Consider the following 13141-nt stretch of genomic DNA (forward strand, 5'->3'; position numbering starts at 1 on the left):
GTTGTCTGTTGTTGTTGTTGGAAACGTGAGACGGTCTCAGTGTCTCCCGAATAAAATGGGAGACGCTGAGACCGTCTCGAGACGAATCGTCTCCTAGTGTGGACTAGGCTTTAGTAAGTTTTTCAAAACAGCGCTCCATAAACATTATGGAGCAAGTTTGCAAGTTATTTACGACGAATTTTTCATTTTCAAAGTTCGTAAGGGATAGAAACAGGTATGTAGATGATACATGTTAAACAAAAATAAGAATTTAACAGCGATTTAAATATTTTCTGAATAAAAAGTATTGGACGGTAAATGGTATGAAAATAAATACCGTATGCCCTAATGACCGGGAATTCTTATTAAGTTTTGTCAGAACTTGTTTTTCAGGATGCCTCCTAAAAGAAAAATGTTGTATACCTGGGAAAATATGGAACGAGCAATTGACGCAGCCAGAAGAGGTTTGTCCCTGCGAAAAGCAGCCAGGGAATTCAAAGTGCCGTACGAGACTTTAAGGGACCGGTGTAATCGGAAACATTCTCCAGGAGCAAAGCCTGGTCGGACTACTGTTTTGTCAACTGAAGATGAAAATAAAAAAGTAAAATGGGTGGACTCAGTAGCTCGCGTTGGATTTCCCGTCAGCATAAACCAACTATACGAGTCAGTGTGGCGCAATATGTAAAACTTACAAAAATCGCGACACCATTCAAACAAAATATCCCCGGCAAAAAATGGATGATGCTTTTCAGAAAGAGACACCCCGGCATTACAGCACGGAAACCAAGTCTTTTGGCCAAGTATCGAGCATCTTTAACGGAGACACAAATAAAAAATTGGTTTAAGGAGATATTGAACTTTCTGAAAGACAAGCAACTGCGTCATATCCTCCAGTGCCCAAATAGGATCTTCAATTTGGACGAATCGTCATTTGAGCTTGTTGTCCGAAAAGGAAAATTTATTGCGTCTAAAGAAATTCGTCATTTGCATTCAGTTTTTGCAAACAGAGAAAAGGAATCATATACCGGACTCTTTACAGCAAATGCCGAAGGTACAGTACTTCCTCCACTGATCTTCTCTCCTACAAAAGTAGGATACCGGGCGAAATTATTCGGTCAGCGTTACCAAACTGGGGAATTGGAAAACCGCAAAAGCATTATATTGTGTTAATATCACTCTTCCCAAATTCTACACACCTAACGCAGCCGCTAGATGTGAGTTTCTTTGGGCCTTTTAAAAAGTGCTGGGAGAAAGTTATTTTGGACTTCCGAACTGAGCATGGTGGTATGCATCCGATTACCAAAGCTAACATTTGTCCTTTGCTGAAAGATGCTCTTGATGCTTTTGGTAACAAATCGGAAGTAACAAAAGTGGTTTCCGTCGAAGTGACATCTACCCGTGGAATCCTAACGCAGTTGACTACGCCTCGTTGCCTACAAATGTAATAGTATCCAATGAGGTAACGGAATCATCTACAGAAAATTGCCTGTTAAAGTTTCTGGAAGGAAGATTAACAGATATTCAGCTGGATAACTTCCGTGAAAACGAAAGCTCTTTAACATGGTCTGGGAACATTAAGGACACAAGCCTTTTTTATTTTTGGCGTCAACTGAAAGCCGATTGTCAAATTAAGGCATCTGATGTGAACGAGCCTCCCTGCACTGGATTTTATGAAAATGTTTCAGGTAAGATAAATTATTTTAGTTATACCTAGTGTAATATTCGTCATTATACAATATTGCAAACCACGAAACAATATTCACTTTAGAAAACACACCTCTACTTTTATCTCGTTTTATACACGCTCGATTCCAAGAGCCCAAACTCAACTTCAAGTCTGTGCACTTAGGGATGCCACATCCTCCCCCAAGAGTAAAAATCATAATCCATTAAATGCTAATTATTTGCTGCACGGCTACACCTTTAAACACAGAACAACTTGTCTAGAACACACTCTTCACAGCACACTTGACATGATATGAATGACAACGTGTGAGTGTAAACTCATTGCAGGTTTTTAAACTACAAAACTCTCATCTGTTCGTCGAAGTCTAAGTCGTTTTCTTGGTTCGTCGTCGCGATATTACGAAAATTCGGTGAAATCGCTTGAATAAGTTTCCGTATTCTAATTGTTTGATCGCGTAGGAGTCGACTGTCGTCGGGAAAAGTGAAATCTCAGAGGAAGTTGCCTGTGTTTATGGGGTTTTCCATGCAAAAAGTGCAGTTGGGTTGGGAAAAAAATTATGGAAAATGGCGTCGAAACGAAAATGTATTGTTGTGTTAGTGTAGATATAGCATGAGGAGTTATAAATTATATCCAAGAAGAAAATGTGTTATAGAGAATGGAAGCTTTCGTGCTAAGAGCTTTCAAAAAAGCTCCATTAGTGTGTAACGGGTGTTATCGAAGTAGTAACACAGCATGGAGTGGTTGCATGCAACATCACATGCGAATTAACGTCAACATGATGACGGGTTCTGTCTACCTCATTCATAAATCCAGGATTTTTCTCTAATGATGAACGACCTTATGTTTGATTTTTTTCCATGTTTTAACTTGATGGTATGGTAATGCGACAACTGATCAACTTAAACTTTCCGAGGCCATCAGCATGACTTTTTGCTAGAGGTTTCACTTTACTCAAGATGTTTGATTTTGAACTTATCTCTGCTCAAGGTTTCAAAAATGCTTCTTGGCAAGGAGCTTTACTCTACTCAAGAAGTTCATCGATTTTCTGAATCCAGCGAAATAGCCTTGGTAATGAGCATAACTCTACTCAAGGTTTTAAACATTCTTCTTGGCAAGGAGCTAAACTCTACTCAAGATGTTTAATTCTTCGCTTAAAGTTTTCTGTTGTTACTTGGTAATGAGCCAAACTCTACTGAAGTCGTTATACATGATTCTTGGCAAGGAACTGAACTCTACTCAAGATGTTTAACGTTTGAAAACTTCACAAAAATCAGTTATCATTTCCTTGGCAAGGAGCTAAACTCTACTCAAGGTGTAACTGTGCATATTTCTTCACTTAATTTTAGCTTTCGTTACTTGGTAATGAGCCAAACTCTACTCAAGTCGTTAAACATAATTCTTGGCAAGGAGCTGAACTCTACTCAAGATGTTTAACATTTGAAAACTTTACACATATCAGTTATCATTTCCTTGGCAAGGAGCTAAACTCTACTTAAGGTGTAACTGTGCATATTTCTTCACCTCATTTTTGCTTTCGTTACTTGGTAATGAGCCAAACTCTATTCAAGTCGTTAAACATAATTCTTGGCAAGGAGCTGAACTCTACTCAAGATGTTCAACAGTTAACAGATATCAGTAATTATTTCCTTGGCAATTAGCTAAACTCTACTCAGGGTATTACTGTGAAATGAACTGAACTTCATTAGCTACACAGAAAAAAAAAAATGCGAGCAAAACACGCAGAAACTCAATGGGAATGCATGTTCTAAAGGACATTTACATGAAACTGCATGTGCTCCAAGCTGTCAACACACTTGTTGTTTTGCTCCAATTCCCGTAGGAATTGAATTCCGTTTGCTGCTCACAGAATATTCTAGCAAGGTAAGTTCTGATCTAAAATCTATCCAAATGTTTGTGAAACGACGTTGTTGAATAGTTGTAACCAATCGTCACTAATCTTTTCACATCGATTGATTTTTTTTTCAGAAACCATAAGATCCAGAAGCAGCGGGCTAATGCAGCTAAGGTCTTAGTAAGGAGTAATTTGTTGTATTCTACAGTCTGCAGTACGATTCCCGGGGGAACTTCAAACACTTATGAACAGGTGTAAATATCAATCATAAAATCTGCTAATAAAGTATGAAAACTTCGTCAAAGTTGTGTTTCCGATCTTATTTCGAACATTGCGATCCAATAGGAATTTTGAATTGGGGTAAAAAAAATGTAAACTTACAATAAACAAAGCACATGAATGCTATTGGGATTTTACATGAAGTATGCAGTATCGTCACATGCAAAAGGCCGATTCCCTTCTACCCATGTACTTACATGTAATGCTACATGGATTTTTCTAACTGTGTATATTACTATATGTATACATTTAAAAACCTATCTCTTAGTACGAAGCTTAAATAAGAAACTTTACTTTGAATATGACTTCTTCGGGCAAATTCTTTAAGCAAAAAATATTTTAACTTATTTTTTTAATGGTTTGGTGACTTTTCGATTATTTTATTTTATTTGAATAAGTTAGCTTTTAATCCAAATAGCAAACTGAACAAATAGCATTTTTTTTTTTGAGTGTTGCTAACCTTCAATCGATTCATGAAACCATTACCTAATCATTTGTTTCAGTGTAATGTATTGGTAAGAGCCTTTGAAATTTTGTTTATTCTGTTTATGTTGTTTTGCCCACTATCTTACGAGTACGTACCGTTTCAGCGTAAGTTGCTTTCTCCTGGCAGGATCGCCAATATTACAAACCACGAAACAATATTTACTTTAGAAAACACACCTCTACTTTTATCTCGTTTTATACACGCTCGATTCCAAGAGCCCAAACTCTACTTCAAGACTGTGCACTTAGGGATGCCACACCTAGTTCGTAATAAATAAGGATTTTTTTTAGAATCGGTCGATGGAAGAAATGATACCTCGGTCAACACGTCGATGTCCACCCAGAACGACTCTGGTTTCAACACATCGTTTCCGGAATCAATAGACTGTTCGACATTGTCTGAAGGGAAAAAAGATACAAGCAGCATGTTCAATACAGTTTTTAAAAATCCCGAACCTAAACTACACAGGGACAGTAAAATCAAAAGGGTGATAAGTCGACCGCCATCAGTTGCAACAAGTGAAACTTTCGCAAAATTATTGGCGAGAAGGAACGACAAAAAAAAGAAATTGAAGACAAGAAAGTTGAAAAACGGAAGCGGAGAGTGCTTATTAAAGCTAATAAGCAAACAGCTTTGCTAAAACAATGCATTAAAAATGTTCATAGTTGATTTTTTACTTATTTTTCATTTTTTTTTATTTCTACCTATTTTATACTTACCTATTTTTATCAATTTTTTAATGTTAATAAATATTATGTTTGAATGTTTAAAATTTCTTTTTTATTTGGGAATAATTAAATTGACATTTCTTGTTGGGGGACCAAAATTGGGCGGTAAATGGTGCCCAAAAAAGTCAACTGGGCGGTTTTGGGAACTGTTCAACTTCTCTCATTGTTCGCAATTTATTCAAAAACCTTCAACTTTTTCCCTCCTTCTTTATTTTTATTGAAGAGTTGACCAATTTTGAAAGCACGTAGAGAAGAAAGTACATCAAAATTTCCTAAAACTTTTTTTTACAAGTTTTTGAAGTTGAACAATTCCTTAACTGGGCGGCAGTTAGTGACTTGATGGTACTTCAGTTCATCGCCTTGGATTGCAAGTTGAATTATTTATTTTGACATTTTTTTTCGAAGTAAATTTAAAACTAGAACACTTCATACACAAACTTTTAACTGATCATAAATAATTCCGAATAATAGCAATTCCGAAAAATCATCAACTGATCTAAGGAATCTTCCATACATAAGCATTTCCAGAAGAGAACAAAAAAAAAATCAGAATCGTTAGCTCTACCCGTTGTTTTTAAACGCCTGGAATGCTGCAGAAATAAAAACACTCATCACGATATTTTTTGTGTCATACGAGTCAAAAGGCAATTCAGGCGTTTATTTTTAAGTGTAATACGCGTGGTTTGTTGTGCATGAACTGACACCCAAATTAGACAGCAACAACCTGTTATACATTGGTATTATTTTTCAGATAGGATTCTGAACTCATATTTTAACTCATCACGTGAATTATGAATCGAAGTTCTTATCCTTGTATCCGACTGTGAATTGTGATTGTTAAATTATTATTAATTCTTCAAGCTAAATTTGTTCTTAACTTCTACTTAGGGCTAATACCAAAGAATAGTTTTATTCCTTGCTTCTTTGTAATTAGAACTTTGACTACAATATTAAAGAACAAGCGTAAGCTTTTAAATAGCGTATGTTGCCACCGTTGCTGTTTCGAAGCGATATTTTGAAAATAACGTGGAAGAGAAAACGGCTCCTATTTTTTCATGATTCATTAAGGTTAGAAACAATTTAATTTTGAAATCAAAACGAAAAAATTTACGATGTTAATTTTAAAATCCAATTCAAACCGCTACCAACGCATTTATTACAAATGATTTAAAAATCCAATTTGATTATGATTAGAAATTTCTGTTCAACATTCGCCCCCGAAATTTCCCACGCAACCATTCCATGTGGTTTGGAGTGTCATTTCGGGGGAAAATAATTGTCAACCCATTTCACCTTTTTCCCAGCAACCAATTCCGTTGGACCAGCTTCTGGCAAAATGTTCTGAGGAACATGGAAGCAAGTGGCAATAGAATGTACTTATGTAAGGATGTGCCCAACTCATCTGCGCTCTCACTCTTCGTTTCCATTTTTGCCCATCTTACTTAATAGTTGGTGCAATAATTTGCGAAACAACAGTTGCGCTGAAAGCAAAACCAATTATTCAGCTTACAGCTTTGAATGGAATTGCAAACTTTATAGTAAATTGGAATTTTATTACCGCGCGCACATTTTCATGCTCAGTGTCAGTAGCACGTGTTGTGGCGTGGTGTGGTGTGGCGTTGAAAATGTTGAAAGCGCGCGCGATGGCGGTGGCGCTCCCTTTTATTTCTGCCAAGTCGTTTTGTGGCCGCCGACGACGACGACGACGCTATGCTGCTGGTGAGAGTGTTGATAATAGGATTTTATGGAAATGTGGAGACACGAGAATTCTAATATTGTTTTGTTCGCCACACTTTCTGTTAATGCTGCCGGATGCTGTGGGGTAATAAAGGTTTCATTATGCGTTTACAAATGACAATTCACTCTTCTAATGTATCCATTTGGTTTTAGGTGACTACAAGCGTTGGATTTTTTTTTGCCAAGAGAAGAAAGTGTCAAGGATTCACGTGATCGATATAAGATTATTTTTGCCTTCTGCTACTGAATGATTGGTTGGTTGAAGTTAATTTTAAATAAATCCAACACAGCTGAATGAACAACTTTTTAGGAGGCTTTCTGTTGTTGAAATATAAAACTACCAAATTGGTCACAATTATTAGTCACATTGAAGTTCGTGGCTTCACTCGAATATCAACATCAAAATTTTCCTTTTTATGGCAAACATTTTGGGACATTCTTTGCTAGTAAACATTCAAGGGACAATTTGAGTAGAGCTAGCAACGGAGACAATCATCCAAAAAATATTACGCAAATGAAAAAAAATGTAATTCAGTTTTGCAATGACATTCGCCAACCAAAATGTCATGTGATTTTGATCGTCAATAACATTTCTGCCTAGCGAATGCCATTGGTTTGGTTGGTTCTAGGAGTGTCGCAATGAAATTTGTGGATTTTTTATTAGGTGTGAATGTCATTAAAAAAATGTCAAAATGTCCCTTGTTCGTTGATCGCAAAATATAAAATCAGATAGGGGAAAGAGAGGATACTTGATCCCTGGGGATACTTGATTCCTTTGCTATATCTCGAAACTTAAATGTCTGAAAAATTTCAAATGTTCTAGAAAAATGTGCCAAACAGAACACAACAACAATGTTGTTATCTCAACAAATTTTAAATATTTTAATTTCGATTTATTGAACTTTGTTTGATAATTTTTACAAAATGTGATTCGAAGATCTTTTTTTATCACTTTAATTTTTTTTCTGACGTGAAAAATTATTATAAAAATATTTATTCCAATATGTCAATCATTAGAGTATAATATGAACTTCAAAATGCCATATTTTCAAAGCAATAGTAAATTCTCTATTTTTTTAGAAGAAGTTTCCCAAAATGTATGTTATGGGTATAATTGATCCCTATAGTCCCAAAACATGTATTTTTCATCTTAATGGATGGTGATCATTGGTTATCATGGAATTACTTATATATGACCAATAACTAATGTTTATCGAGTAATTATCTGTTAAAAAGGGTAAAAAAAATTACATTTATCAAAACATTAGAAAATTGCGCCTCAAAGTATGCAATGTCTCTTGGGTAGAAGAAAAACTTTAATAGTTCTCTTTGTCTGATACTTACAAAATGTGATACGAGAACTAGTATGGCAAGAAATAGTCAACGAACCTTTTATCTTCGGATTTTATTAAATTTTTGCCTAGGATCAGGGTCGCCTGAAAAAGGAATCAAGTCTCCTTTAGGACAGGATTAAGTCTCCTGTAACTAAACAACTATCACAATTATTTTAGTCTCACGAATATATCCATACTCCATATTAAACGTGAAATAAATAAAAAACATATTAATCATGATTAACGGCACAAGTACCGCGAGAAATTAGGTTAGATCTGATTTCAACTTTCAAACGGTCAAGTGAAAGAGTTTCACTTGTAGGTAAAAAATAGTGTTAGCAGCGCGAGAAATTAGTTTAGATCCGATTTCAACTTGCGACCCCTCTAGTGAAAAGGTTTGACTTGTGGTGATAATCTTCAGCATTCGAGGAATTCAATGGTATAGAATGTGTATTTCTTATATTTTGTAACAAGTTTTTTTAAAAACTAGGAAAAACCCCACCACCCACCCTGCCGACAATTGAGTAAAATCATCATTCTAGAGAGCAAGTGTGGCTGTTTGCCCGTGCGTTTTTTGATTGTTTGAAAACTTGATCGAGATGCTATAGATTTTCAAAAAACTTATATCAACCATGACATTCTTTGAAAATTGTATTTAGCGAATGTTACTTTTATCGGCCCTTTTGGTGAAAAGTGATATCCTTTTTTAGCAGCGATATCTTAAGATTGTAGATAGAACGTTAGAAGAAATGAAAGATGGTGAAAATGAGGCGTCAGAATTTATTTAGAAGCATTATCATCACTGTGGTAGATAGATGCTAGAGAATGAAATGAATTTACAGACTTAACATTCCTGGTTGGCAAACGGTGTGCATATGCTTTGAACGACGCATACTTGGACGGTGGATGAATGTGGTAATGAACTGTGGCAATGAAATACTACTGCAATAGAGCGTTTAATTAAATTTATGTTTGGCGGAACGTATATTGCTTGTAGTAGTGAGCTTGGAGAAACAGCACAAAGTATCACTACTAAAGCTTAGTTCTTTTAGAAATGGGACACTTTCTTTTGCTAATAGCTCATTTATTAGTAATCGGACATTAAAAAATTTGATAGCATTTTGTTGCCTGTAAGAAGTACTATCCGACCTTTTTTTTCAAAATTTTAAATTTAAGCGTTTTCAAGATATTCATGATGCAAGAAAAAAAGGAAAAAATAATTTTGCACAGTTTCCTTCAAAATCCATCATTATCATATTGATAGCTTACAAAATCGTTGATTATTCAAAGAATTATTGTGTGTGAGTGGTGGAAAGCATGCAAACACTGTCAAAAATGTCCACAACGTTCAAATCAAGCGTTGGAGTGAAATACATGATCAGCAACTACGGTTTAGGGTCATCAGGGAAGTCAAGGCTCATACTAGCATTTTTATTTTTGAATAAGCGAAAACCTAAGTGTAGATCGCTCAAATTTCTAAAAAAAATTTCTTCGATAAGCTGAAAGTGTTGCCAAGTGATGGGTTATTCAAACCTAACCTCAAACAACATTTATTTTCTAGTTCCTGAACTCGTAAGCTGTATAGCCGGTACCGAGGCTATGGGACAGATGATTTCTGATGAACGACAAAAATTATGAAATACCCTATTTCAAACAAATTCCAGCGTTTGAATACTATACCATGTCTGTTGTGTCATGGTCCCTAGCATATTAAAGAATGTAATTGCTGGTTGTTTTGTATAAAATAAAATGATTTGCCAAAATTCTGCTCCAGTGGAATAAAAACAACAATTTTCAAAACGAAAACTTTGGTTTTCGCTGTTTTTAAAAGCCTAAAAAGAGTAATTTTGTATATACCCTTCGCAAACTACGATCTATACTAACCGAGCATACTTGAATTTCAATCTCATGATGGTTTTACTATGTTATTGTAGGACTTTGCCAGTAGAAATTCCATTAAAAACACTCCAAAGTAGCTAAAATATAATCAAGTTTTGACAATTTCGAAACAGCTGTTTCTACTTAATTGGTCTCAGTTTCTTTTAAAAGAGAAGTATTGAACCGAATAGTAGCAGAAATTAAAGGAGAAGGATGCAGTCACCTAAAATACAGATTAGACGAAGTATAAGTTTGAAAAACTGATCAAAATCATGGCTGAAAAAAGTGTGCGCCGGCCAATGGGAGGTACCAAGAACAATATAGAAATTTTTCTTACAAAAAACGATAAATATTTTTTTTCAATTTTTTTCATGAATTGTCATAAGATTACCTTCATTTCCTTCATAGAAAGTATTCAGATCAAACGAATGGTTTTTGAGATACACGCATTTGTTACTGTCCCATTTCTAAAAGAACTAAGCTTTACATTAATAAAGCGTGCATGAGAAAAATTTGGTGGGAATCCGCAAGGAATATTTAAATAAGGTAGTGCCGAGAGCCATATTGGATTTTTTTTGTGACGTCACAAAAACGATTGTATCGAAAATTTATATGAGAATGATAAGAATTTCAAAGAAAAACACATTTTAGAACAAAAATGAATTCCAATTTCATTTCGATTATGTTGTAAGGCCTCTATTTTACTATGTTCTGAAGTTTTTTGGTCCGTTGAAGAATGCATTATGTTTTTTTCTTAATTTATTAATGAATGCAACGTCGCCTTTTAGATAAAACGTGCAAAAATGAAGAAAAATCAGCTTTTAAAAGGTATAACTAGTAGATATTCGGTGTTCAACTGATTGTCATGATTTTAATTCAACTGGTTTACCATGTTCAATTCTTATGTAGAACAATCAACATCAATAAACGATTGTTAAATCAGTTAACTAAACTGCCAATAAAAGATTGCTGTTTTGTATAAAAATTTGTGTTTTGATCACTTTATCGCAATGAGGAGCTTTAACTGTACTGATTTGATCATTTTCATGTAAAAATTTGAAATAATTTTAAAGTTTTCCAAATTTCAATGGGGAAAATGCACCATTTTTTTTTAACTTCAATGGTCTATTTTATAGAAAAAATATTCGAAAATGCAACTTTTTTTGTACCGATCTTAAAGAGCAAGAATCCCTCTACAATAACATTTTATCAAAGTGGAAAATTTCTATCAGATTCTTCAAATTATCAACGAAAAAGATAAGTTTTCTAGTAAATTAACAAATTTTGCGTGATTGTGACGTTTCAGTCTGTACCAATACTAGAGCAGGGCTGCCTTGGCACTACCTTCTTTAAATATTCCTTGGGGAATCCGCGATTTCGAAGCTAATTTTTGACAGATCGTGTGTGTGCAAGAAAATGTAAACAAATGGGTAGAAATACTAGCTTGTAATAAATTATGATTTTCTCTGATTTGGTAAGGATTTTTAAAAAATTGTGAATACATGCATAAAGTTAAAGGTTCAGAGATTATTGTGAGCTATAGGAGAAAATCTGTATGTGCCGTGATGCATCGTAAACCGACAACAAAAAATGTGGTTTTTTTTTACTATTCCAAAAACCTCTCGGAGTATTTCACATATTTTTGAATGAAAAATTAAGCCAAGTGCACATTTTCACTTGCAATTTGTTAAAAGAGAAGTCCATTAACATTTCTTCAAAATTTGGAAAAGCCCCAACAATTGATAAGCTAGAAATTTCTATTCAAAAATCCATAGATTTTTGCTATTTTCTATTAAGTTTTCTTCTGCAGCTGCATACAATTAGGCGTAATAATTTGAAACCTGGAGGGTGGATTTTGATATTTGATGGTGGTTTAAGTGAATAAAAACAAGATTCTCGAATTACTACACAATTTTGGAATACTTTTATGCTATTCAATTGACATCGTTCAATTATTGTTATTATCATGTTCTGTCGTTTTATCGGACCTTATGGTCTGATATTTTCTTTGGCGAAACTTATTGAAAATTTAATTAATGCAACCACAAGCCGTAAATAATTTTAATTAATAATTTAACATTTTATACTGTCTTAAGCTGAAACTTCATACATTTTAATATCTAACTTATTTATGAAATGTTATATCTAAACTTAATCCAACAGTTAGTTGATAGTAACAACGAACAAATCGTTCATGCATACATACCAGCCAAAATGACATAAAGTTCAATATAAAGATATAATATAAAAATATAAATAACAAATTTGAATAAGAAGAAAGTCTTCAAAAAAGGCGCAAACAATTATTTTACATGTTGGTTTTTTCTCATCGACTGACTAGTTTAAAATGGATCAATCACATAAAATTGACTCTTCAACCGGGCAAATTTATTATGATTTAAGTGGAAAAATAAACTTGAATCTTCAAAGGAGTGTTTTTTTTCATAATCATTTGGATTTATGAAAAATTTACTCAAAAGATTATAAAGTCTTCTATAGTTTATCGTTTACCCAGAATGTTGCTCACGCATCATCGTACTACTCCAGATGGCAGCAGCGCAGCTTCGAAACAGCGAATTGGATGACGGTTGGTCGAGTCAGTCTTTGAACGAGTTTTAGACCGAAGTGATGCGTTCTCCATCTGGGAGATTGAAATGTTTGAATATGGAATTGTAGTTACGACAATCACATTTCAATTTTTTGTTCCGCTCATTTTCACCATCTTTTGTTTTTTCTAACGTTCTATTCAGCTATAAAATTTCATAATCTTAAGATGTCACTTCTAAAAAGGACATCACTTTTCACCAATAAGGCCGAATTATTTTTTAATTCTTCATTGCAAAATGGAACAGACAAACGAACAATCAAAGGTGGCGACGGGCGGTTCGTACCCTAACGGTATCATCATCGTCGGATCCTGTCCAAAGTCCACTGTTGCGAACCCTATCTAGGACGGTTGCTGCGCCTTAAGTCTGCTTCATTTAATATTGGAACAAATTCTTTTGCTCATTGTGGCGCTCCTAGTGGACGGATTTGGAAGCTTTTTTCACCCACGTGTCGAGAAATTCATTACCTTTCACCATGTATTTATGTCATAACACCAAACGATAGCATTTTGTAAACAACCGCCATGGAAGTCAAACGGAGAGATCAAATTGTGCACAGTTTTCTTGAAAATCC

At 34.6% G+C, this 13141-nt stretch overlaps 1 protein-coding gene across 1 annotated transcript; it reads left to right on the forward strand.

Moving 5' to 3' along the window:
* Window positions 1-126: 126 nt before the first annotated feature.
* LOC129742589 (uncharacterized) lies at window positions 127-1191 on the forward strand. The gene is given in 5 exon segments (XM_055734506.1): window positions 127-214; window positions 373-637; window positions 640-1048; window positions 1051-1132; window positions 1185-1191. Coding segments are annotated over 5 exon segments (831 nt in total). The 5' UTR covers window positions 127-146.
* Window positions 1192-13141: the final 11950 nt, after the last annotated feature.

Source organism: Uranotaenia lowii, chromosome 2, assembly GCF_029784155.1.
Source record: "Uranotaenia lowii strain MFRU-FL chromosome 2, ASM2978415v1, whole genome shotgun sequence".
Taxonomy (NCBI): Eukaryota; Metazoa; Arthropoda; class Insecta; order Diptera; family Culicidae; genus Uranotaenia; species Uranotaenia lowii.